The 26720-nt window shown below is 47.7% G+C and overlaps 1 protein-coding gene across 3 annotated transcripts in view; it reads left to right on the forward strand.

Annotated features, from left to right (window-relative positions):
- The window catches only part of ERBB4 (erb-b2 receptor tyrosine kinase 4), a 597238-nt gene extending 578499 nt beyond the window's left edge, over nt 1-18739 (forward strand). For 2 of the 3 annotated variants that reach the window (XM_068947909.1, XM_068947911.1), the window contains exons 26-27: nt 15324-15621; nt 17412-18739. In XM_068947909.1, coding sequence (XP_068804010.1) covers nt 15324-15621; nt 17412-17845 — 732 coding nt within the window. In that variant the 3' untranslated portion in view covers nt 17846-18739. Of the gene's footprint in view, nt 1-14652; nt 14701-15323; nt 15622-17411 lie in introns of all 3 variants that reach the window. The other variant, XM_068947910.1, reaches the window with a different exon arrangement.
- Nucleotides 18740-26720: the final 7981 nt, after the last annotated feature.

A 26720-nucleotide genomic window follows, 5' to 3' on the forward strand; every position in this document is an offset into this window, starting at 1 on the left:
TAATGCTGCACAACCTCATTATGGTTGCTGCTGTTACCATAAATGCCAGATGAATTGATACAGCTTAGGCAGTTTGTGTTAACTGTTGCCAACGAATAAAATTTTACAGGCAGATTGCCAGGCAGTTTGGTCAAGTACAGTGCACAGATGAGAGCTGCGTGATCTTTGTGTCTTTTTCAGAGACCAGAAGCTTGAAAGACGCTGTATTTCCCATCTTAGTTATTCTAATTGTAGTTTCAGTAAAGAAGGAGCCAGTTACTTAATGGCATGCTGTTGTACTCGGTCTCTGGGCCCGCTGGACTGACAGTTTTAGGTGAGCATCGCAGCTCTTTGGATGCGAATTCATAGCAAGGAACTGTGGCCCATAGGAAGAAGACTGGGAGGTAGGAAAACTGCTGGGGGATTTCCACCCCCCACCCCCCCCACCCCCCGACAGCGTCACATCTGTCTGCCTCCAGGGATTACTGAGATTGGCTGAAGGTGCAAAGCTCAGGCACAGCTTCAGCAGTCCCGTCACACCCGCGCTGGCTTTACACCAACATGTCTTTGGGACCTGCACTGCCAGGAGCTGAGGCCTGGGCATGCTGTAGCCCTTAACAGGGCCCTCTGTTCTGGAGGCTGTCCTGAGACTGATGCGGTTTTGAAATAAAAGTCATCTCCTAAGCAAAACTGAATTCTTTCATTGCAGCTGAACTCCTCAGCTGCAATTGCAGCTCTTTGGCTTTTTCCAGCTTTTGTATTCTGTTGTCTAGAAATAGTCTAGAAATATGGAGTTTTAGAAGCTCTGTGCTTCAAAGAGATAAGCTGAATCCTCGGCCGTGTTTCCGTAAGCACAGGACTTGAGCTAGCGCTCAGATGTCCTGCGTTCACAGTCAGTAGGTGATTCATTCAGGTATTTGTAACAAGTACAGCCCTGTGTGCACAGAGATAGTACTAATACAGAAAGCACTCGCTCTACCCCATGATACTTTTGCTCTAAATCCCTGGCTAATTCCCACTGGAAACTGTTTATACTGTTCATTACTCGCTGATGCTGTCCCTGCGATTTTATTCTGTACACTATACATTATTGAAATACCTGCCAACCCTGCAATTAAATACCGAGCTAGGTTTTTAGGAGAGGAGTCTAATGCATGTCCAGGGAGACAGCGCTGATTAGCTGACACTGGTACCCCAAAAGCCATTTTTTAGTTGCCTGAGTAGGTTCTGGTATGCCATTCGGACTGCTCCGGCGCACAACTAGGCCTGGAAATATTTCGTGGCTGAACAGCTGTCTACAAAACAATCGCTCCGGAGAGAAACTCGGCAAGAACTTACCTCCGAGTTTAATTTGTTTGGGTTTCTAAATTTAGAAAGTAGGCATTTTAAAATTACAAGATGGCAAAGGAGGAGGTTTTAAGTGGTTTTAAGATCCATTTCGGCTTCCCTTCCAAAGCTCACCATGGGCAGCGGGGACTGTTTACCCCATGAGATTGCTACCAGAATTAAGTGACTTTAATTAGGTTCTTAGGCAACAGAGATGAATTTCTCAGGCGCCTGTAGTGCTCCAGCAGTAGAAGATCAGATCTGAGCTCTAATACCGCCTCTTTTGTGTGTTGAAATGTAGCGGACTGGGAGGGCGGGGAGCAGCAAGCACCGCTGTCCTCTGTTAGAGCAGAAGGGAGGCGGTTTGGAGGGGCACTTCCTGGGGGCCGGCCGGCACAGCAGCGCTAGGATGAAGGTATTGTCGTTGCTGATGGGGAAAACCAGCAGCGGGTTATAGCCTCCTTCCCTCTCGGCAAAGGAGAAGGCAGGAAGGAGTCACGATGTGCTGCAACGTTCCTTGTGTCCAGGGCTTTAGTAGCAATCAGTGCCTTCCGTTAGGCTCCTCGTCCCCGCTTCTTTCTCTGCAAGTAAAGGAAGTTAATCGTTGCTGCCAAAGCTCTCGGAGCTGGTTCTTTCTGCAGGCCGCGTGGGACTGACAGCGGTCAAACAGTTGTCCCAAAGATAAATTGTGGGAAGAGACACCAAGGCTAGATGGGGTCGTTGCAAGTTTTTTGTCTACCCTTCTGGCATAGCGTAGGCCAGAGAGTCTTGTCTCTCAGTTTTTGCAGCAAGTGCAGAAATTCTGTTTGAGCTGGAGTTTATCTTTTGGACAGATTGCCTTGATTGTATCATTTGGAATGGAGAAGGCATCGCAACTTTTTTCCAAGTGTCACTGGGCAGTTGCGCTGGCGCTGAGGTCGAGTTTGGATCCTATGGCTGTCCGCCAGGCACCCTTTGGCGCTCGATGAGCGAGCTGCCGGTTCCCAGAAATCTTCCCTGCTCCGGGGGCTAAGTAGGATAGTGCCATTTGTACACGCTCAGTCTTAAAGCAGAAGAGTGTTGATGTCTTTTTCTTATTTGGATTGATTTGTGGTGTTTGCCACATCTCTGCTTTTCCAACGTCTTCACAGAACTTAATATGACCAAGACTTTACTTAAATTTGAAGCTTATTACTGCAGTCTGCCAGTCAAGTTTTTTTCCGCTTGTGGTCCCATTTCGTTAATTCCTCCTCCTTATAATCAAAAGGTGATCCAAAATTGCCTGAAAACCTTAGTCGTCGTTCTTTTGCCTTGCTGCTAGTCTGTGTTGCTTCCTCACGCAAGTGTTGCAAAGAAATCTCCCGTGCCAGAACAGAAGTTGTAAGTTAATTAGACATTGTATCAAAGGGTTTGATAACATTTCAGAAGATGAGGCTGTGACAGCATCTCCCCATTAGCTCTCTTCTTTCTTCAAAAACTGCTTGACTAGTTAGGAATACTGAAACTTTTTATGAATCTCTTCTGTATGCCTTTCATTAAGTCATAATGTTTTGTGGATGTTCCTAGTTGAGGCCTGTTTAACAGAGTAGCAGGTGCTACAGCTGCTACAGCCAAACCTCAGAGTAATTCTGGAAGTTCCCCCAAGCTCCTTTTCAGGGTTTTAAATTCTCTTTTTCTGCTTCCTTAAGTTTTAGTGACACGCTGGGGGTGGGAGTCTCCTGTTCATCGTGCTCTGCTCGCAGTAGGAAGTTTTGAGTAGCTGCTAGTGCTTGGTCGGTGTCTAGTCACAAATGTTCTACCTACTGCAACGTTTTTCTTGTGGGAAATACTCCATGAGGTATGTCTGCCTTTAGTCTTGGTTGGAAAAGTAGATAGCGCAAAGCAGCTTGTTGTCCGTGAGAGGCAGGAAGCGATCCCGGACTGGTACTAGCCAGCCTGATTTCATTGCTCAGGGTGAGCAAAGTAGGAAGAATAAAAACATTACGAATACACTATAAAATACATTGGACAGAACGTTATTTCCGTTTTAATAATCTGCCTGAAAAAGGAAAGCTTTTCACAAAATGTATATATTTAGAATGTGACCTTTTTCAAATGTGCTAAGTTTGCCAGAGGAAAAGGGAAGAAAACCCTTATGTCGGACTCGGACAGAATATTTGATACCCAACTCTTGACAGAGTAGCTTTGAAAGTGCTTTATGGCAATTAGTCTTTTGCTTTGTGACTGGGCTGCCTGAAATCAGTGGTGTTTCTGAAGGACTAAGCCCTTCTCAGCCTGAACAAGATGAGCAGGGCCAGCTTGCTAAATTGCCTCATGCTTTTTGCCGGTCAAGTGCCTTAAAACAAGCATTTTTTAACTTGTTAGCTATGTTCCACCACGTTCAGGCTCCTGAATCCAGGCACATAGATTTATTCAGACTTCCTAAAAGTTTTTTTTATGGCATTTTGGTTTGAACATATCCTTTCTACAAATTTAATGCATATTTAAAAACAAGTCACCAGGTCACAGTACCCCCTGGTTGAGACCTGCTGCAAGTGAACGCTCCCAGCAAAGGAAGAGGGACCAGTGCAAGAGGCTGTAGCTACGTATTGCGTCAGACCTTGATATACGACATGTAAATTTACCAAGCTTTAGTATAAACTGGTTTAAAATCAAGCAGCAGCTGTTTAATCCATGATTAGCTGCTGGCTGTGTTAACAGTCAAGAGAGCTCACAGCTGATCCACTTTCTTTTCTCTCCTGAAAAGGAAAAAGTCACTAGGTAAAAAGAAAGAAAGTAATAAATATTTCCATGCTGCACTGATGAGGCATTCTTGGAAAAAAGCAAGCTAAACAACTCTGCATAATCCAGTAGATGGAAGAAATGGACTAAGAGTCAGGAAATAATTGTGAGAGCTGGGGAAGCATTTCCTTGAGTGACTGAGTGTAAAACAGAAGCTGCTAGCGAAACGCGTCCGTTTCTGTGGAATCGTTTTTCGTGGTGGTGTTAAAATAATAAGCCCACCTGAAAACGCAAGGGGTAGTGGTTCAGGAAGGCACCTGGCAGAGCTCCGAGGCTTTGCCCCACAAGCGCCGGGGTGCCCTGGCCGGTCAGGGCTCCCGGGCTGGGACCGTCCTCCGCAGGCTGCCGCGGCGGTGGGGCCCCGGCTGGCGCCTAGCGCTCACGATGCTCGGGAGCGTCCTCGGCCAAACACGGCGCTCTCTGAGCGTGCGTTCGGTGGGGACGAAAGCCAACGCAGCCTCAACTGCCTTTCGTTAGCCGCTGTAGGGTCTGCCCTTGCTAAATGCTGGGGTTGGGGGGCGGCGGGTGTTGGGAAGGGGGGAAAAAAAAAAGGTTATCATCGGAGCTATAAGAAGACTCTCCAAAGATGTGTTGGGGAGAAGTGGGAGGGAGCACAGCTGAAGTTTAGATTTAGAATGTTTAAAAAATGATTATTTTATCCAAATCAGTTGGATGGTTATTTCTTTTAGAGTATTATTGCCACCAGAACCTCAGCCCTGCTCTAAATCAGCTCGGCATTTCATCAAGAAGCCTATTCTTTGCTAGAAGAGACCAAGAGTGCACAATTATGGGTTTCTTTTCCCCCTTGCATAATAAAATTGGGAGATTATCATCAAGTTTCTATTCAGATTTTAGGAAGGCTTTTTTATTTTATTTTTAAAACCCATCTTTGTCTGTAAGAGCTCCCTGCTCAGGCCAGCATGCTGTAATGATTACTGCTGTAAAGTCTTCAGTGGAGATGTGCTCTATTTCATTCTCAATGAGGGCTGATGGCATTTTGAGAGGCTCAGAATATCCTTTGATTACTGTATAAAACAGAGTGGGAAAGATGGCGATGTGGTGTGCGGCATCGGAGGGGGCTGCTGCTCTGAGTGTTGCTCATCAGCTTTCTTTTGTGCCTTTTTTTTTTTTTTTTTTTGTCTGTCCTGTCACAATCGCAAATCATGGCCGTGTTGCGATTTTAGTCCCTTTCCCCATCCTTCTTCAGAGTTCCCTGTTTGGGGGATTCGGAGCTCGAGGTTTGTGCGGAACAGGAGCTGTTGGTGCTCCTGTGCTTTGGACAGATGCTGCAGCACATGAGCTGCAGCACGTGAGCGAGCACCTTGACCCTTCGCCACCCCAGGGAATTGTGAGACTCGCTAGGAAATGGTATGTCGTCTCTTCTGAACTGGGGGGAATTGGCCGAGTGTTAGAAGGTGCCGTTTACTGTAAAACGTCTTGGACTGCGTATTAAAAAAGGAGTGTCAAGAGAACTAGTCACGGGTGGCAGGAAGGATATGGGAGTCGAGGTGATTGAAGGAGGACAGGCTCATACGAGCCGTCTCTCTTCCTGCTCTCCTGCCTGTTGGACACCCACGTTGCATTAATGTAAAATAACTAGGGAAAAGGAATTCTTGCATCTTTATTCCTCTGTTAGGCTCATATCATATTCGATATTGTGCCAGGTGAAGCCTGTCTTGCCATCCTTTCTGAAGGATGGAAGGACAGATGTTTCCCAGGTGTGGCGGACAGGGCAGTTCCCAGGAAGTATTTTTAACCCAGGACAGCAGGACATGGCTTTTGTTCCCAGCGCGGGTGTAGGGGAGGGGGCTACAGCAGAGCGGCTACCTGCGTTTCCATGTCCATGTGCCTGAAAACTCACTCAATGTGGCCACGGCGTGCATCCCTTAATAGGCTGTTTTCGTCAGTCGTCTTGTAATCTTTGATTCTCCCAGTTGGTAAGGTTTTAGGAAGAAAATGTGGATTAGTGTCTAGGGTTTTGCAGTAACAGCCCAGGAAATGTTCTGTGCAGTATTTAGGTATCTCATGTCCTGTCCTGCTCCGTCGAGAACGTTAGGCCTGATTCTCCCATGGTTTATGCCATTTACTGTTCACGGTCCATCCTGTGTTAGTACTAGGAGGCTATATGCACGTTTGGGCATCCCACTGCGTGTGTAAGACTCTCTCTGCTCCAAAAGAATTTCTAAGTCGGAAGACAAACAGGTGCTAGGAGGGAAAATTGCAATAGAAAGTTTAGGAGATTGACCCAAAATTATGAAGTCCGTCAGTTCTGACCTGGACCCAGGTCACTGGTGATGCCTCTGTACTGATTTTGAACACGTTCAGGAGTGGCTTAAATGCACTGTGTTGCCTGAAGATATTTCCTTTTTTTCTGACCGATAGTGGGCTGGAAAAGCTTATATACAGAAAAGACTTATTCCTTGTTTCTTTTTTTTTTTTTTTCTTTTTTTCTTTCCTTCCCACCGATTTAAATTGGATAGACTGTATCTTGGTTTTGCAAGGAGCAGTCATCAGAGACTGGAGCGAGCCGTTTGGCTAACGCAGACGGGTGCTTACGCTCTTTGCTATACTCGAGGTGGGTCAACGTTCAAGTTAAAACATTTATACGTTTTCTAAAAAAGGGTAATGCTACAAAAAGGACTGGGAGTTCATGTTTTCTAATTGAGATTCATGGATTCCCAAAGCAACTTTACTGCCATTGAGCTAAAGACATCGTAAATTGTTGCAAAGCTACTGCCCGCAACCTGCGTGTATTATTGCTACCTTTTATTTTTGTTATTGAATAATAGGCTCTTCTTTCCTCTCTCTGGAGAAACGTATGTCCTGTCTTGCTACGTCAACTCACGTGGGCCATATTTCTGTTTGTGTGCCTGCAGTAGCCGACGTGACAGATGTACGCATGCATCCCAAAGCAGTCTCAGAGGTTGTACGTCTCCAGGGTGTTGTGGTTGATTCTCTTGGGGCCGCAGTGACGCAAGGGGTCAGCAGTGGCCCGTACCTAGTGCTGAGCTGTGTCACTTGGCAGTGGCGCTAATGGGAAGGAATTTTTCTTCATAGCCCGAGTGGAATTGCCCAGGGGCGGTGGAGCTTTCTTAACTAGTGTCAGGAGCCGCGGTCAGAGGGAAGAGAGAGTGTGAGAAAGTCTGGGCTGTGAAAGTTTTTGTGCCCCACCAGTGCCATGAAGAACTGGCTGCTTCCCAGCCCAAGGCTCCTCGGTTGCTGCTGTCTTGCTGGTTCTGCCGTTGGGGACACGTTAAAGAGTGGGTCGATGAATGAAGCAGTGCTGACAGTGGTTTTTCCAGGACTACTTGTTTCAAGCACATGTGCAGATAATGCTGCCTTCAGGTGTTGCAGGAAGAGTCTCCAGTTTGCCCTGGTGCTCCAGTCTTGTCCGAACCTGGGAAGCAGAGGAGTGCCTTTTGTACACAAGTTTCGCTCCCCTGAAACCAGATGAACAAATCAGAGAGCTCACATAATCTAGTCTCATGGATGTTCACAAGGGCAGGAGACAGGTGTGACGAAAAAGCTGATGAGAGAGCGGTCTGCTCCTGCAGCAGTCAGTAGACCTAATCTGACTCGTGCCCTGAGACTTGCTTGAAGCTGCCCCGTTTTAGCCTCCTTAGTGCAAGGGCTGTCAGGGGCTACAGAGCTTGCCCAGGGGCCACCGGGGTGCTGGGCCTGGCTGCTTGGCACGTGGCTGTCCTGCGTATATCATTCGTGCCACTCCTTGGTGCTGCCTCAACACCACGAAGCAAATCTTTCCTCCTCTGGGAGGTTCCCTGGCCTGCCCCCACCAGAGCTTCAGTAAGTAAAGAGGGTGCTGGTGGAGCAGCTCAGGCTTGGCACTCCAGAGGTGCAGATTTGAGTGTGGTGCTGGATTCGTCGAGCCCAGCTGCAAAGGGGTGCCTGCTCAGTCAGGTGTCGCTGACTGGAATGAAATTGGAGAATCAAACGTAACTGGCGTTTTGTCAGCCGCAGGGACCGGTGGGCTTTAGCTGTACCGGCCTAGGGGGCCATCTGGTCGTTTCTTTTGACAAATGGACCTCCTCTGAGCAGGGCGTTAGGCCACGTAGCTCCAGAGGTCTACAAAGCCCTCTAGCTACCACTGTCCAAACAGCATTTCATTTCTGTGTAGCATTTCACAGTGATTTTGTGGTGCACGTTTTCCTTCCTCTCCTTTTTGTCTCAGACATGTTTGTTCTGCCGAGCCAGGCAGAGGAAGCTGTTAGCCGTGCGCTCAGGAGGAAGCAGGAACGCTCCTCAGCAGAGGTGGCTCTTCTCCTGGGGGGCTATTTCCAATCTGCATTTCAGTTCAGAGCAGTTGTAAATACCAGACTGCTCCCTTGACGTGTAGCTGGCATTTGCTTTGGGCTGCTGAGCCGGCTCCGCACTGTGTGCTCTGCCCGCAGCACCCCCGAGTCTCCCGAGCGTATTATTCGCCTCCGCTCGCATAAATCAGCAAACCGGTGAATCCTTGCGCTCGCAGCGAGAGCTGTTGGGCCTGGTGTGTTGGGAGGCTGCAGTTTGGAGGCTCGCGCCTAGAAGCTGACTTGGTTTCAAATGAGGTAAACAGCTTCTGCAGGGAAGAGGAAGGTGAGTGATTTCTGGGGGCAAGCAGCCCGCAACGGAAGTGGTCCAAAGCCGCCTTGCAGAGCTCAGTCAAGACAGGTAATGGCGGCGCTGCCTGAAGCCCACACCGTGGATCGCATCGGTGTGTGAAGGGGGAGGATTTCACTCCTGCTTTGCGGACTGGGCTTTTTTCTTTTTCTTTTTTCTTTTTCTTTTTTCTTTTTCTTTTTTCTTTTTCTTTTTTCTTTTTCTTTTTTCTTTTTCTTTTTTCTTTTTCTTTTTTCTTTTTCTTTTTTCTTTTTCTTTTTTCTTTTTCTTTTTTCTTTTTCTTTTTTCTTTTTCTTTTTTCTTTTTCTTTTTTCTTTTTCTTTTTTCTTTTTCTTTTTTCTTTTTCTTTTTTCTTTTTCTTTTTTCTTTTTCTTTTTTCTTTTTCTTTTTTCTTTTTCTTTTTTCTTTTTCTTTTTTCTTTTTCTTTTTTCTTTTTCTTTTTTCTTTTTCTTTTTTCTTTGCAAACGAGAGCAGACCGTGGAGCGAATGGGAATTGGGTTTTCATGTGAATAGGTGCGGCATGAGAGCTGGTGCAGATCTGTGTGTGTATGCTGAGGCTTTCACGCTTGAGCTTAGAGGTGCTGAAGAGCAAGAGACGGTGGTAATTATGCAACCGCATCAAATGTGCGTGCAGGTCTTGGGGGGGCGACAGTGAACGCGGGCTTCGCGGCAGCCAGCGCACCACTGGGAGGCCGTGCCGGCGAGCGAGGCCTGGGGGCACAGGACCACACTGGCAAAAAAAAAGTTGCCTGGCAACAAGCACCCAAGTCCTGCAGCAGCATCACATCACCAACCTTCAAAACTTCTTCCACCTGCAAGGCCGTGGTTGCAGCTTTGAGGGCGGCTGCGGCCCCATCGGGATGGGACGAGCTGTAGCCCAGGCTGGGGAGGAACGCCGCTCCGGCTGCCGTATTCCAGACATGACGCCAGGCTCCAATAATAAGAGCCGCACACGGCAGAGGCATACTCACAGGACTGCATAAATATGAGTGGCAGGCCGCAGCAAGGCTTTGATTTCATGACAGTGTAACACGTAGCCAGAAAAGTATTATGTCCCTGCTATAAAAAAGATACTTACCTTTGGGAGACTTTAGAGGCCAGGAGTTGGAAAAGGAAATTAATGAATAGAAAGCAAGAACACAAGCCAATATTCACAAAGGTGTTAATTACCTCTCTTTTATCTAGGCTCATTTTACACAAACAGTAGCAGTTATAATAGCTGATATGTCACTGGTACTTAATACCAAAGTCCCTTTAAAAAGGCTTTAGGGGACATTTGCTTTTTTTTTTTTTTTAATCTTTTCTCCCCGATGTCATATGTTTGTGCCTAAAATCCAATCGCGTAATATAAAGAATGAAATCTGAGGCATTTTGGGGGTGGGGGGGGGTAGGACTGCTCGTGGGCAGTAGAAAATGCTAGGTTCCTTCTGGGTGATGCTTAGAGTTGAAATGCAGATGGATGTGTGCAGTGTAAAGCTAATGGACGTAATGTGTATTACGGTTTCAAAGAGAGGGATTATTGATTCTTTCCTTTTTTTTCTTCTTTTTGAATATGCGAGTTGAGACTTTTAGAAGAGGCTTATACAGTGGAGCCTTTGAGCAGCCAGCCTCTGAGATCCCTGTCCTTCTCAACAGGCTGGGCGATCTTGCTCATTCAGGTGATGAGAAATCCAAAAACCTAGCTCTTCTCAGGAAAAGAACGTGTTACAGAAGTACAACCACTTTTGTAATCAACTCCTTTTTTCAAGATAGCCAATATTTAAAATGCAAAAAAACCAACAGACCCCAAAAAGTTAAGCAGCAAACTAACTTGGATCACACACGCAAATCAAGCTAGCTAAGTTTTAGTTGTTAAGATCCAAATGTATTTTCTGCCCACAGTGTGACTCATTGACTGACCAGTAAAAGTTAGCTGGCGCTTGCAGTACAAAAACTTCTCGTGGAAGCCTACAAAAGGACCACATCACGTTGCAATTAGCAGGCAATTTAAAGACATTTAAGCAATTATATCACATTTTCAGCCCCACTGGTTGGCACCGCAGCTGTTTTCTATGCCTCCCTTTTTGGAACAGAGGCCACAGAGTATTAACTCCAGAGGAAGCAAAGTAGAGGATTAGAAAGTGTGCAGACACAAGTGGCTTTGAGAAGAGGCAAGCTGTGAGGCTCTGTGTTAAGCATGTTACAAGGCGGCTATGTTTAGTACGGAGCTGAAGAGGAGGTATGAAGACAATACCATGGCTGCGGTCTTAGTTGGCAGGTCACTGGCTGGAGAGGGTCCTTTCAGCAAAAACAGCAATAAATGCAGGAACGTTAGTCCCTTCTCTCCTGGTATCTTGGGACGGGGCTATTCTAAGAGGGCCCGTTATTATGTTGTTACAGTTGCATAGTGTGTATTTAAATGTTGGAATTACAGCCAAGAAAATCTAAAGATAGGAAGGCGGGAGTAGTTTTTTGTGATGAGGGTGGAGCAAGGTATGTCCGTGGATAGATAACATGGCCATCTGAGAACAGTATTTTTTTTTTTTTTAGGGTGCTAATGCTCCAAAACATTTGCCAAGGGAGGTGCCTAGCTGTATATAGTGAGGTCAAGCCCATTGGCAAACAGCTTGCTTTTCTGAGTTATCTGTAACCGCTCTGGGCGCTGAAGTAAAAGTAGTTCTAGACAGCCCTTCCCTTATTCATCCGAGAGCCACACGCTGAAATTCATGGGGCTGCCTCTGTCAAAGTAAGATGACGTAAATTAGAAGTGGGTAATAGTCTAAGGTATGGTACTGAACAGAAAAGGAGTGATTATATTCACTTGTTTAATATCTAGAGAAGTGGATACGTGCTTCTCATTTGGGCAGCAGCAAATTCCTCTGACCTGCGCTTAGTAGTAACTCATTAAGTAACTCAGTATTGCTTTTCGCTCTTTTCACTCCAGTGCAGTCTGGAGGCCCACAGCCACCTTTAAAAACAAAAAAGCAAAAATCCTCCTTTGAAGCCTCCCAGCCAGCAGGAAAGAAGGACAAAAGCTGGGGAACCTTTACACGGAGCTGGAGGAGTCCCCATCCCGCTTGGATTCCTCACTCTTAGAAGTGTTTGTGGTTTTAGTCACCAATTTGTAGTAGTTCTCCAGATCCTGGTTGTCGTCATCAGCTGGCCTAAACCCTCCTCATTCTCCATGAACCACAGCTTACCTCTCTTCAGTCCCTTTCCTTCTATATCTTTCTGGAGCAGCCAGAAAGCTTTCCTGAATTCAAATACATAGGAGTTTGGAGGGCAAGAAGGCGGCAGAGCAAAAGCCTCCTGCAGCGGAGTCTTCCATAGCCTGCAGGATCTAGCATCTGACCGTCCTGGAGTTACCTAGTTATCTAACACATTCTCAGTTTTAGCCTGTCCTTGCCCCATGGTTCACGACAAGTTGCAGCAAACCTTTGGTGCAAAGAAAGGGGAGAGGGATCGGAGATGCCTGGCCTCTGTGCTCAGAGCGTCTCTGGTTTCCGCTGTGTGCCCTGTTTAGAGGGATCCCTCGCTCCCCCAAACAAGCCTCTTGCAGAAGACCGCCAAGCTGGGAGCTTGCTGCATAGTCTGTGTCCAGATGCGTATGGCTCACCTTGGTGTCTGTTCCCTTCAAAACGTAGTACTCTCTGGTAAAGTGTCTTCTGCTCCCTTTTCTGTTACGGTCTTCTCTCTCTTTGTTGCGATAACCTCAGCCCGGCAACTGCTGACTTTGGTTCTTCCGGCCCCTTCTGTGTATCCTTCCCTGCCGCTGTTCTTGCTGCGTGGATGTAAGCGCACGCATCTGTAATACATGGTGGCTTTAGGGTAGTAACGTCAGTCCCCTGGTTCCTGGAGGAGTCAGCCACCACTGTCCCTGTCCATGAAGAGCGGTGCGGCAGCCCTAATGCTCTCCTCCAGACGCCTCTTCCTTACAGAGGCTGCGCGCCATCTTAGAGACGCGCGCAATGGAAGGCCTCACCTTGTCCCCAGGAGGTAGGTAAAGCACAGCAGCATCCCAGCTCTCTCCTGGTTTTCTTAGTGATGCTTGCTCAGCTGGAGGATTTCAAAGGAGACTACACACAAATCGGTTAGCTCTGACGAGTTTCCGTGCTGATCCGACCGGTTCCTCTGCTATCTCCTGGTGTGCTGTCCTAGCTCTGCAGCTAGCGTCAGCCGCCGCTGCCGCCACCTCCTCTCCTCAGGCATTGGCAGGAGTACCCTGAGGCCACAGGAGAGATGCTGCCTTCCGTTTCGCTCCAGCACCTAGTTTCCCCAGGTGCAGAGCGAGTCCTGTTCAGGCCTTGCTCGTAGGAGGTGCAGACAGACAATTCAGCTGACCAAGCGTTTCCCCGCAGTTTTGCATTTTGCAACCTGAAGTCTTTTTTAGAAGGTCCTAACTTGGCTAAATATGGATGGATTTTCATGGGGATGGAGAAACCTGTATCCCTAACAATAGTTTGCCCGCGGCCTTTACCTCTTGGAAGCACAAGGTATTAGATTTGAGTTACAAAATAGCTTCAGGGATATTTCTAATATATGCAAATCATCACATTTTTGATCACCTGAGAAAGATGTTCAGCCAGGCAGCCAAAATGCATTTAAAATAAATTGGGGGGGGGGGGGGGGGAGGGTGTTAAGATTTTTTTGCCTGAGGCAGATACCTTAAACCGTTTCAACTGAAAACTGCTCATGCTTGGTAAAACTATATCCAAGTGGATTTGCAGGTTTCTGTGAAGAAAGATATTAGACAGCCACCATCATCTCCAACTTCCCGACCTTTTGGCAAGAAGTTTATAAAAAAGCTTGACGGTAGTACATCCCATCTGTACTATTGGAGACTGCGTGTCTTTTTTTCTTTGAAGTTTGATAGGTTGCTTAGTTTGGGTGTGCTTCTGAAATGAATTTTTGATGAATAAGAGGTCTTCTTAAGTGGTGCCTTCTCAGGATGGTCGGGTTTCTTGCCTGAGGCACTGTTTTTTCTCTTCTAAACTGTCTCAGGCTTAGACTTCTTTTTATCCTGACTTTTCTGTCCCCCAGCTAGGAGATAAGGGGAGAACAATGAAATTCTTGAAATAAAATGGGAAACAGTAAACACGAAGAACTAATTTTTAAATTTGAAAAACAACATTTTTTGCAGTTCGAAGCAAAACTGAAAATAAAGGGTTGTTTGTTTCATTTTTGGTTCTCCTCCAAAAGTGAGTGATTCCTCGACTAAGGACATGTTGATTTTGACCCGCAGTAAAGGTATAAATGCAGCTGCTGTGCTGGTGACATTACAGCAGTTCAAGGTCCGCAGGGCACTCTAAGATGGATCCCGAAACCAATATGAAAGTGAAGATCTCTGCCTGGGTCCTTTGACGTACAGCCTCTAGACTTTGCGGTAAAATCCCTTAACGTCAGGTAAATGTTGAGAGCAGGGTCGTGGCACGTTGGTCTCTAGCACGTCCAGGAGGTGCTGTGCTGTTTGGGTTTACCAGAGGTTAGGGCTCACCTCCCCTGTGATACCCAAGCTACCTCTGACCAATCTGGTGATGGTCCTGCACTCTTCTGCCCTCCCGCTTCCCCCTCTTCCCCTTCCTATCCTCCGCCCCTGGGAAAGGAGGCCTCGGCTTGGAGCGAGGCGCTTGCTGCACCTCTCCTGCCCTACAGTCTCTCTGAGCGTGAGCACCATCTGTCCTTCTTTCCACAAAGTCTGCCTTTCCAAAAATTAGACGCAAGACTTCTGCGGGATGTAGAGCTGTCAGCAGATGTTACACGGCGTTTGCCCTTACCCGAAAGGGGAACCCTGGAGCCCTCTCTGAGGCATCTGATGCAGACAGCTCGTTGGCCACACTCTTGCCGTGATTGAATTCTTTGAATTTGGACCCTTGTTAGGAAACCTAACTGCCGTGCATGTTTCTCCCCATTAGCTCAAACAGCTCATGTGACTTATTTCTTTCATGTGACCTCTTACTATGTATCCATCATTCCATTTTTCTTTCCTATTAGAGTGAAATTGGACACAGCCCTCCTCCTGCCTACACCCCTATGTCAGGAGTAAGTATTTCACTTTCAACCTTCATCCTTAGGTTTTCCACCTTCCTCCTCTGCATACGTACTGTTTCCAACCCTGTTCTCCCTCCGTAAACGGCCCGAAAGCGAACAGTGAATAAAAACGTGCATGTAAATAGTCAGGGACCTGTGAGGTCAGCCTGGATTCATCTGCAAGCTCTGTGGACCCACACCCAGAACGACTGCCGACTGTTCTTGAAAAAGCATTAGGCAGCAGGCATGGTCGAGTCTGTCCGTTTTTCCTTCCTATTTATAGGTGACGATGTCGAAATTTCCTCGCGCGCCCTTGCTGAGAAGCAAAACGGTAGGTTGAGTCTAGCCCTTTGAGCTGAGGTACAGATAAGAACGCAGTTTGCCAACCTAAAACATGCTTCTTAATGGACTTGCACAGAGTTGGGGTGACCATGTCATAGTTGCGGTAGGACCACTAAAAGCGGGCCCACAGGCAATGAACAGAGGTCAGAGGTGATAATGGGGACAGAGGTAGGGGTAGCGCAGCAGTGAGCAAACGCGGCAGGAGAGCTACAGAAGCCGCCGACATGACTTGCTTTTGAGTGGCCTGTCCCTTTGTAGCCTCCTTTCTCATGCTGTCCTTTCTTTTCCCCCAGAACCAGTTTGTGTACAGAGATGGTGGCTATGCTGTGGAGCAGGGAGTGCCTCTGCCGTACAGAGCCCCTGGCTGCGTCATACCGGAAGCCCCCGTTGCGCAGGGGGCCACAGCGGAGCTCTTCGATGACGCTTGCTGTAACGGCACGCTGCGAAAACAAGCGGCAGCCCTGGCACAAGAGGACAGCAGCACCCAGAGGTACAGCGCAGATCCCACGGTGTTCATACCTGAGCGGGTCGTCCGGGGAGAGCTGGATGAGGACGGGTACATGACGCCGATGCGAGACAAACCTAAAGCAGGTAAATGTTTGTCTTTTCCGAGAAGGCCCTCCTCTAGTCTGAGTGCGTTCTCTCTTTTTCCACCTCAGCAGCTTTTCGCTAAAAATGACTTGATCAGCTGACTCGGGAAGAGCGAAACATTCTGCCTTGGTTGATACTTCTTTGCAATGGGATTCATTTTTCTTCGCTTAATTTTCTTGTTTAAAAAGTCCAAACGTCCTTCAGTGTCAAGTCTGGTATTTCCCCCTTTAAACTTTGTTTCTGGGAAGGAGCAAGAGGGAAACGAGAAAACAAAAACGCTGCTTATGCAAACACAAATATTTGGTAGTTTTCAAGAAAAGGTTCCTGCTTTGGCCAACCCTAGTCCCCGCTTTATTTTGTTCACTGATCATCTTTTTTTTTCCTGGTATTGTGCTCAGTAAATGTCACATTGAGCACGTCACAGAACCGATACACGAAGTTGGCGTTTTACACCCGCGAGAAGTCTAGGAGTGAAAAGATAAGATGTGCCTCAGAGGGAGCATCACCGTAAGGTGAAGTTTGCCTAGGTACGTTCCAGCTTAGGGTACTACGTTTCCCAGTTTGCCCTCGTGCCTTTTTTTTTTTTTTTCTTTTTAAAGAGCACCAGCAGTCGTTTTGATGTACGGCGATGTGTCGTTAGTAACTGTCTTTCAAACCTTTGCTATAGCTTTAAAGAAAAGTAATTAATTAAAATGCCACATGCTTAGTTTTAGCTGTGGGTTCAAAAGAGTCGCGCTAAGCCTGACCTGAACGCTTGCATTTAATGATTTTGGCCTCTTCCTGGAGAAAGCCAGAGTTGAAGGTTGTGTTTGGCAACGTGACGTTGTTTTACGGGGAGCAAGGCAGAACGGGACACCCAGCAAGTGCCTTGCACCACGTCTCAGTAGCCCGTGCGTGACCCCTGGAGGGACCTTAGTGAACATGTGCATTTGTCCTAGGACATGCTCTGCTGAATCTCCTGGAGAACCCCACCGGTGGCTCTCTTTCCTCCTTTCCACGCAGACGCCATATGCCTTAAAACCTCTCTGTAATTCAGCTACAATTGTTTTTGTGTCGTTAGTCCGTAGCAAGTCATTTAAGGCAACTGTAACCTGCTCCGGCTCCCGGTTCAGTGCTTACATAAGACTCTATTGTAACCTTCCCAGGGCTCATTTGAATCCTTTTTTTCATAATGCTTCCAAGGCCCTTTGTCCTTCAGGGACGGAAGGTTTTCAATCAGGCAAATTGTTCTATTAGAAATGAAGCTGTCTTAGAAGGTAGCCCTTGGGGATGTTTTTTGCGCAGAGAGGCTTAACCAAGATTTCTGGATGGCAAGCTTCCTGGCTGGAAAGACTGCAGAGCAGAGGGTTGGACCGATACGTCCAAGGTTGCACAGAGAGTCAGCGGCCGAGCGAGCGGTAGCCCTGTGTGTTCAACTCTCTAGATCTCATACCCTGAGAGAAGAGCCAGGATCAGGCAAGCCGCTCGGCTGTGGCTTAGTGAGAGCTGCAGTTTAGTCTTCAGCTTTGCATCTATTTCTGATGACTCACGTCATCTCCTGGCGTCCCAGCTCTTCCGTTCAACCTTTATTGTTTGCTTCGGTTGTAAATCCTTCACTGTTACCAAGCGTGTGTTCAGTAGAGTTGGCACCTGGCCTTGTCTGGGAGTTCTAGGAATGGCGGAGGTGGAAGGACGGGCAACTTAAGAGTACTGCCTCTGGTGGTATAGCGTGAGAATAATGGAAAAATGGCACTTGCTGCATGGATGGGCTACTCCGCCTCTTTGCTGATTGATTTCTTAACTTTTCGTAGATTACCTGAACCCAGTGGAAGAGAACCCGTTTGTCTCCCGACGAAAGAACGGAGATCTCCAAGCTGTGGACAACCCGGAGTATCACAGCGCTCCGAATGGGCAGCCCAAAGCAGAGGATGAGTACGTGAACGAGCCGTTGTACCTCAACACGTTTGCCAACACCCTGGAAAACGCCGAGTACAAGAACAATTTGCCAGAGAAAGCCAAGAAGGCCTTTGACAACCCTGATTACTGGAATCACAGCCTGCCCCCACGAAGCACCCTCCAGCACCCGGACTACCTGCAAGAGTACAGCACAAAATACTTTTACAAACAGAACGGACGGATCCGGCCCATTGTGGCAGAGAATCCCGAATACCTCTCCGAGTTCTCCCTGAAGCCTGGCACTGTGCTGCCCCCACCACCCTACAGACACCGAAACACAGTGGTGTAGTAACTGCGGTCTTACAGCAGTGGAAAGGCGACCCCTTCTAGCTGCCTCTCTCTTTCTCTCTCTTCCTCTCCCTTTCTTTCTCCCATGAGCTTCCTCTTCTTGCCCATTCCCTCATTTTTGATATTTCCAAGTGAAAAGACATCTTGGAGTCATTTGCAGATTGGGTTGGGAACCTGGAAGGAAGGAAGGAAAGAGACTGAAAGGAGGAGTACAGCCTGGCCTTTCTCACTTGCCGCAGATCCGGCGGGTCCGACGGTCAGAGAAGCCAGACAATACCAGTAAAGCCAGTGGCAGTGTTGCCTGCTCTCGAGCTCGTTCTCAGTGATCCAACCCAGACGCTGTGGGGAAAGTCGCACAGAGTCTGTTTCTTTTGGCAGGAGCTGATGAGAGTCTGTTCAGCATTCCTGGAAATCTTGATGCAGTTTCCGTTAGAGGGGGGGGGAAAAAAAAAATGGACAATTTTTATATCATGTGTGATAGCGTAACAGTATCCAATTTCTGTCTCTAACACTTTCTACCCCAGCAACTGAAAACGGCCAACCAGGCTTTTCATAATGATTCAGATCTTCATCGTGGCCTTCCAAGAAATGATGCTGTGACTCTAATATCTGGCTGACCCCTTATTCTGAGCCACACCATGATTTTGTGCCACTTCCTGACAGCAGAGACTTTAGCTCAGAACTATGGTGCATGACACGACCCTTTTTGTACATGTGTCACTACGACAAATACTGTAAACGCAAAAGTCCTTTCAGAAAACAGTTAACAAAAACACATCTCCACCACGCTCTTTTGGAAGCTAAAAGGCCAAGAAATCAGGATTTGTATGCAAAAAGCTTTGCTTTCCTGTTTTATACCTGCCGAATATAGGTACATAAAAAGACCCCCCCCCCCCCCCAAAAAAAAAATTCTTCCCTCTTTTTCTTCTTTGTGATCATGAAAGTAGTTGGGGATGCTGTCAGGCAACACTGAGGACAAGATGGAGGCTGGAGAGTTTATTACGGTTCGCGAAGTCTGCTGGTGTTCTGTGGGGTGGTGGTGGGAAGGGTCCTTTAAACTGGAAGACACTGGACTGGAGAAAACGCACATAGCGGCTCACTGGAAAGTTAGTTTGCACTTAAGTTCTGATTTTATTTGAACTGTTTTCCGGATTTTGAATGAAGCAATATGGAAGCGACCAGCAAAATACAAAATAATACTTTTAAATTTTAAAAAGTGAATTATATGTAAAGGATGACTGTGGAAATGCCAAAATGAAGCAAATCAAGTCTTTGGAACAGTGTCCACCAGTTGTGAGAGGCCAGTGCTTTGACTACTTCAGAGACCGCAGGGAGAGAGCAACCCGCTGTTACTGCTGCCACGTGCAGGGCAGCAGAGCAAGCCCTGAAAGGAGTCGGAGGAGAAAAATGTCCTGCTCGGGCTTGCAGTACAATGCAAAATACTTCTTTTTTTTCCTAACAGGAGGATTACTCTGGCTCAGAGGACAGTGCATACGAGGTTTTAGAAGTCAAAGTGTGCATGGCTCGCAGAGCTTTCAGTCAGAAATGTAAATAAGTAGGAGTCCGTCTCCTCGCGCTTAGTTCTGCTTTTGTCCACCACAGTTTTTACGTAGACGCCCCTCCTTTCCCTCCCTCCGCCCTCCTGCTCCTGTTTGGAAATATCTTCTAGCCGGCGTTCTGGGTGATTTTAGCAACCGAAGGCGGCTGGAGCTGGGAAGGAAGGAGTAAGGGCCAGCGATGCGCGTGTCTTGCTCCTGGTGTGCCAAGACCCGTATGTGTAAGAGCATTTGCGCACCTAGTACCCGTGGAAAATCTTAAGCGTTAACTACCTTTGAGGGTTTGTCTCTGTCTGCAGCCATCGAGGCTTTTAAAGGGGAGGAAGTCAACGCCCTTGTCGGATGATAATCCTAGGTGATACAACAGTATTTCAGTTTCTGCACTGTAGTACTACTACAGTGAAGATCCTTTGGGTGACCTAGCCGGGCAACAAAAGCAGCAACAGCCCGTGGTCTGGAAATACCGTGTGGCATTCCTCCAAAGTCCAACTCTCTGAACAGGTAGCTGCCTCTAGTCATAAAGAAGCAGAGGAAGGAGCAAGAAACAACTTCTCGCCCTCAGCCTGCCGCGTTGAGCTGCTTTTCAGCGTCAGTACCGTGCAGCGTTTGGGATAAGCCACTGACAGCATCGCCCCCTGCCCTGTCCCCCTTATTCCTGGGAGCACCACGGATTAGTCACCCCAATCTTGGTGTTTCAGGCCCTGCTAGACAAAAATATGAACGGTCAGGAGGAGCCGCTTGATTTCCCACCTGGACTGGTTGTCGTTAGACCCTGGAAGCCCTATCCCAGGAAGGTTTGCCAGTGGTAATGCTCGCAGGGATCTGAGGCACGGGTAACGGTCTGTCTGCAAGGTTGGGCCGGAATTGCTGAGCAACTTGGGGACAAAACCGACAGTGGTGTTGTGCACGCGTGTTTCAGTGCAGAAGCAGCTTCAGTGATGTAGGTGAGGGCAGAAAGGGCAGGATGGTTTGTCCTGAACAGGTAACACACACACACTCCGAGTGGGGGCAGGGGAAAAACCCCTGGTGCAGCTGACATGTTCAGATTCAAAAGAGGTGCACACAGAGGCTACCAGGAGAGAGAGAGAGAGAGAGAGAGAGAGAGAGAGAGAGATGCACGCCTCCAAAAATTGGAGGCGGTACTAGGATGTTGCTCCTAAGGGTGAAGGCTTGTGTGTCTTCTCTGGTCACTAAGTAACAGTGGCATTAAAAGCAAGCCCATTGAGTAATCAAAACATAAAATAATTGCGCTCTTTAACGATTTAACGCTTTAATTCTTACAACGTTTGAATTAGTCATTCATTTTAATTGTTGACTGTGGGTATGGAGTACTATATTTGGCACCACGGAAATGCAGAGATTCCTTGAAGTGAGGCAGCGCGAAGGGTGGAACTGAAGTTGCGATGCTTTGAGGCTCGGAAAGGCAGATGGGCTGGGCAGTGCCGAAAGTGTCGTGAGTAGCCAAGGCCAACCAAGACCTCAGAAGCATAGTAATCTGCACTAATGGAAAAGTCAACATACTGCATCCGAACAAATGGGCCTCATTTGTTTCTTGGTTTTTGTTTTGTTTTTTTTTTTCTTTTTGAGTTTCTGGTTTGAGTTGCAATCGCTAAGATGTTTTTTTTTCTTTTCCCAACATAGCCCTTAGATTTCTTGCTGTGCCCACAGTTGGCCGTTGACCTGAGTGTATTGACCTGAGCTGGGCTGAGCATCTGGTTAGCCTTTTCCTTCTTCCCACTAAGAACAGCAGTCTCCATGAAGAGCAACAAAAAAAGCCCATAAACGTGTGTGTTGTCTCTGCAAGTTTTCGCCTGCGCCACTTTGGCAGATCTTGGCATCTTTGCCGCAGAAGGAGAGTGTATCCACACTTTAAAACCCAAAAAACTAAGGGCAGGACAGTTTGCCTTCTATAAGCTGATAGGCACGAAGAACTGGCTAGCTTTCGCTCATGTATTAGCATTAGTGGTAATAGCTGCTGTTTTGGGGACAGGAATCAGGCACTGTGGCAAATGTGCAACCCTCACAAGTCATGAGCGATGAAGATCAGGCTTTTTTAATGAACAATCACAGGTTTCTGGGGAAAAAGCAGATATTTCTCCACACGCAAACTGCATTTTGTCAGCACGAAGCAGCAGATGAAAGAGCATCAGCAGAAGCTCTAGTTAATTCGCTGGTCCCACGGTGGTATCTAGAAGCACTGCTGTCAGTTTTTATGGCTTCTGTATGCAGTCTCCTAGTTGTAAATGTTTTCCTTTCCCTTATCGTTGCATTCACAATGGAAGAACAGTGAACAGCTTCCCAGGAACGGGTGCCTCTGTCTTTACACAGGACACAAATGAAAGGGCACAACATCCCAAGGCACAAATGAACAGCAACAGCTGGTTTTCCCCCCCCCCCCCCAGTCACTTTCAGTGATACTTTAGTTAGATGTTACATAGCTACCCGAGGGTTATTTCAAACAGACGTGGACGGCTGCTGGATTTGATTCATTTGCTATAACGTATTGACTGAACCAGACTACTTGGAAGTTGCCCTTCTCAAGTCTTTCAGTGCTTCTTTTTCCTACAAAATAGCTAGGATTTTTTCTTTGGTCACTTGCTTAAATGTAGCAGAGTATTTGCAGCTTGTTTTCATGCAGGTGATCTCTCATGGATAGCAAACCATGAGAATAAACCCAGGTGTGTAGCACCAGGAGGAGCCACCGCACGGGTCTGTTTCCGGCACTCAGCCCAGAAACCTTTGAATGGAAAAGTGTGGTGTCAACCCAGGGTATTTGATGGAAGATGCATTTCATGACTGAGTTGTATGCAATAAGCTTGTTTCACTTATTTCTCTACGTTAATGGGGAAATACCTTTCTCATCATGTCCTGCAGTGGTTGAGCCCAGAAGGGTCAGTGTGAAAGGCAGTTTGTGCCCATACACGATGGGGCACTGCAGCGTATACACACACACACACACACACACACATAGGCACGCACATATGCATGCACGCACGCAGGTACTGGTCTTGCTGTAAGCGAGCCTAGAAATACAGGTTGCTTTTTTGAGGATGATCTGTATGGGAAACCTTTCATCTGGTAGATTGTCTGGGTGAAGGTCCTGCATCATGGTAGCAGCATAAAGGAATGAGGATGGGGCTTTTATTACATGGCTCCTTCAGGCTGCTCGAGAGAGGAGGTGGCTTTAGCAGCCGTCAGAGGTAGGCTGGCTGTCGTGTAGTTCCCTAGCGTAGCCAAAAGCCTTCTGGCCTATTAAGGTCAGCTATGTATTCACCTTCTTTGAAGGCTTTTTAGCTTGAGGAGAGTGGTGGGAATAGACGTTGCAATGAATCAGCGTCAGGCCTTTGGTTGTCAGTGAGCTCTCTGCCTGTTAAAGAGCGCCTCAGAGCAGACAGTGGAACCTGGAGCTTCCTGAATACTGGCTGAAAGGTGATTTTTTTTTTTTTTTAACTTGCATTAACACGAAGCCTGTACACCCATTCATTTCTAGAGCTGCCACTTGTCGTTTTTCTCATTGCCGTGGATCTTAGACCTCTTTTGCTGACAAAACAGCTTATCTGTTGTTACATAAGATCTTGGCTTTGGGTTCAAATGTTCTTTTCGCAAGCTTAAAGCTATGGATGGGGAGGGGTTGGTTGCAGCATTCATGCTTTGCTGCATGCAAGGAGTTGTTGCAGTCTCACGGTCCGTCTCTGTACAGCATTGCTTTGCTTGGCAGCAGCTCTCCCCCCCCCCCCCCCCAGCTTTTGATAACCTTTATGCAGGTAGGAACAGGTTACTGCTGCAAATGGGGTTTTCATGCTGGGGATACATAACAGAAATGAAGTTGCATGGTTAGAAGCACCGGTCTAGAATGCCCAAAAAAATCACTTGTCTCCATCTTTGGTTTTTAAAGGGCTAGTTTTATTTTAGCTTTTAGCTCCAGGTCTTTCCTCTGGTAACTAGGGCCCCATTCCTTTAGCATTATGGGGATTAGCATGTCACTTGTGCTGTGGTGATATTGGCCTTACTTAGCCTATAATTTGGGACGGGAGCAAAGGTGCAGAGCACTCTTCAGGGACGTCTGGAGATGTTGAATGGATTGGGGGGGGGGGGGAACTTGCTTCAGCTGCAGCCAAGCACCTCTGCGAATCAGAGCCCAAATGCAAAGATGCTGCCCGCCCAAGACATGCGCCAGTTAAGGTCTGGGCCGAGAAGCCGGAATAATGCAAGGGATGAAGGGGAAACCTGCAGCCGTTATCCTGGGTGATTAGAAAACAAGAGGCGTCACAGCTGCCTCGGTTTTTTTCTTGGAGAGCATTGTAGACCTTTGGTAGACGGGGGCTTCAGGAGCTACTTAAGCAGTGCAAGTATGTCCTAGTCCTGCCCTCCCTTCTCCCTGTAAAAAAGCCATCTAACTCTGCTCGAGACATGGAGATGGGAGAGCAGTTTCATCGTGGATGAAACCGCCAGGGCAAAGGTGAACCGTGCACAGCATCCTCTCGCTGATGGGGATTGCGGGCCAGCTGCCTAGAAGCAGCACCCGATGCCCGGGGCGAAGGTGTCCGGGGAGCCCCCTGCCCTCGGCGCGCTCGGCCAGAGGCGAGCAGGGCTTGCAAAGGCCTCGTCGCCCGCAGCACAACCACTGCCGTCCCCTGCCCGCCCCGCGAGCCCTCTTAGGGAGAAAACACTGTACTTGTCCATAGCACTCCGAAGACTGAACCCTTTTGGGATAACCACAGTACTAAACTGTGAATGGTATTTTATAAGTAAGTGTAGATATGTATGCCGTTCTTTTGAAGTAAGGTACTATGACATTATGTAGCATAAACTGGTACTGCTGTTAAATGGGTCGATTATTAACTGAGCAGCTGTGTAAGGGGTAGCTAACTTTGAATGCACCGAAACGACTGTTCCTCTGAAGACGGGCACTGAAGGGGTTGCTGGGGGCATGTCTCTTTATGGGGAGGTTGAGAGGGAAATGCAGGTCAGTGAAAACCTGAGTTGTGCTTTTTTTAATATAGCATTTTAGTGTTGGAAATGGATACCCATGCATGGTTCATAATGGTTTTAGTCCGGTGAGTTTTGGTTTTGGTTTTTTTTGGTTTTTTGGGTTTTTTTTTTTTTTGCCTGGGTTTTGAAAATTTCCAGAAAGTATAATTCAGAATTTCAGCAGCAGTACCAGCCCTAGTGGAGGGAGGGTTAAAAAAAAGCTGGGGAGGGAGGGGGGGGGAAAGGGGAAAAAAAAAAAAAAAAAAAAGCCCCTTGGCAAACCCCAAAATGCAGCTACCCAAAATAGATTTTTTTTTGCCCTGACGGTCTCTAACCATGCACACGTTTTTCCGGATGAGGCTCAAATTCCCACGCCCAGCGGATGACATGACTGAGTTCCTTCCAGCACCCCTTGACGTTTAAGGATGAGACCCATCTGGGAGGCCAGGCAGGAGTAGCCCAGAGCAGGCACTAGGTGCTGGCGCGCAGCACAAGGACACGGCTGAAGGCATGGGCCGCGCTCAGCCCGTCCCCGCTGAAGGCATGGGCCACGCTCAGCCCGTCCCCGCGCTGCCCTGGGGAACCAGCACGGGGCAGGGGGGCAGGGGCCGGAGGTGGGGGGAGGTGAAAAGGCAGCGGTGTGGAGGAGCAGTCTGGTTTTAGCCAAATCTCCGTGTTCTTAAAGCGCACAGCGATGAAACAGTAATGCTCCTGCCTTGCGACGTACCTTCAGGAGGAGAGAAAGCAGCAACATGTTGGGGAAAATGCTCATTTCTGGCGACGCGATGCATTCAGAGTTAGCTGCTTTCCTGAAACAAACAAACAAAAAAAACACTACTGTATGTTACTTTGAAAATGTGAATAGTATTTTTATAGCTTGTTAAAGACACAGCTAGTTGCATTTGTAAATAAGGATAATGTTGCTTTTATTTTCCTTGTGGACATCATTATTTGGAACATAATTGTCCTTAGGGTTGATTTGTATATAGGTAATTTGCTTGTGATTATGCCGCTCCTCCCCTTTTCTTTACCCCCCCCCCCTTCCCACCCTCCGGTTTTGGTTAGGCGTACCATTTTTGGCATTCTGTGTGATTCTGTGTTTTAGCACTATTGTGGTGTGTTCAGACTTTCTGCTTATTACACAGTAGGGTAATGCCAGTTGTGCGTGGCGTAATGTTACTTTAACCTTTTGTTTCTCATATTTTAGCTATTGAGGCTTATGCACTGTTAAAATACTTACTGACCTGGGTTAATAGTAGGTACATACTTTAGCATAATTTCCCTTCTTTTCATGGTTTTGCTTTTTTTTTTTTGAGGGTGTTTTTTTTTTCTTTTTTTTTTTTTTTTCCCCCCTTCCTTCCCTCCCTCCCTCCCCTTTTGTCTTGTTTGGAGGCTGGGGAGAAACCTGTGGCTCTTCTCTTGGTGTGGTTACGTTTCCCCCCCCCCCGGCCCTGTGCAGTCCCAAGTTTCTTCTCCCGCTCCCTGGGGTAGAGCTTTTTCTGTTCGTCAGGGCAAACGTAGACTGCGACCCACCGTGCATCAACCCGCGCTCATCCCAGCTGAACAATTTGAAAACGTTTCTGCCTTTTTGTTACATGAATCTGTCAGAAATATATTTTTAATTTAATATAAATGAAATTCAATAAAATACGAAACAAACATCACTGCCGCCGTGTGAGCTTCTTTGCCTGAGCGTTGAGGCCAGCCCAGAGCCCCTCTCGCAGCCAGCGCTAGCGTGGGGCGCCCCGGCCAGCACCGCAATCAGGACGCTCCAGCCTCTCCGCCTCGGCCGCTCTCGCCAGCTGTGCTCGCAGGGCTCTGGAGAGCAGGTCAAAGTTAGCGAGAAACAGAAAAGGTCATTTGGCTCTTTGAGGCGCGTTTTAAAATACTCCCATCTCCCCGGATTGCAGCTATTTGTTTCACGAAGGACCGCAACATTTTCTGCTCAGTAGTCTGCAAAGGTCATTGCGTAGATATATACAGGTTTGTTTAACTGCGGCCTGCGCGCCTGTCCGCCTGCATTTGGTGCCTTTGGGTTAATGTTCCCCCCCCCCTTTTCAGGGTAGCGAGACCGCGGCAGGCGGTGCTGGCAGCCGCGGCCCATCAGAAAGGCACGCTCTCTCTAGCAGCACTGCTTGCCAAGGAGCTGTTAGGTTTGTGTTAGCAAGCAGCCACGCCCCCCCCCCCCAAAAAAAAAAAAAAAACCAACCCGCGCACGAACTATAAACATGGTAGGTGGTGTGAGAAATTACATTTTACCTGGGGGGAACGGGCACAGGCAGGCCCCGCACCTGCTCACCCTGGGCAGCAGCAGCCGCCGCCCTGCAGCAGCGCCTCGTGTCTGATATG

This window comes from Struthio camelus, chromosome 6, assembly GCF_040807025.1.
Source record: "Struthio camelus isolate bStrCam1 chromosome 6, bStrCam1.hap1, whole genome shotgun sequence".
In the NCBI taxonomy this organism is placed as follows: domain Eukaryota; kingdom Metazoa; phylum Chordata; class Aves; order Struthioniformes; family Struthionidae; genus Struthio; species Struthio camelus.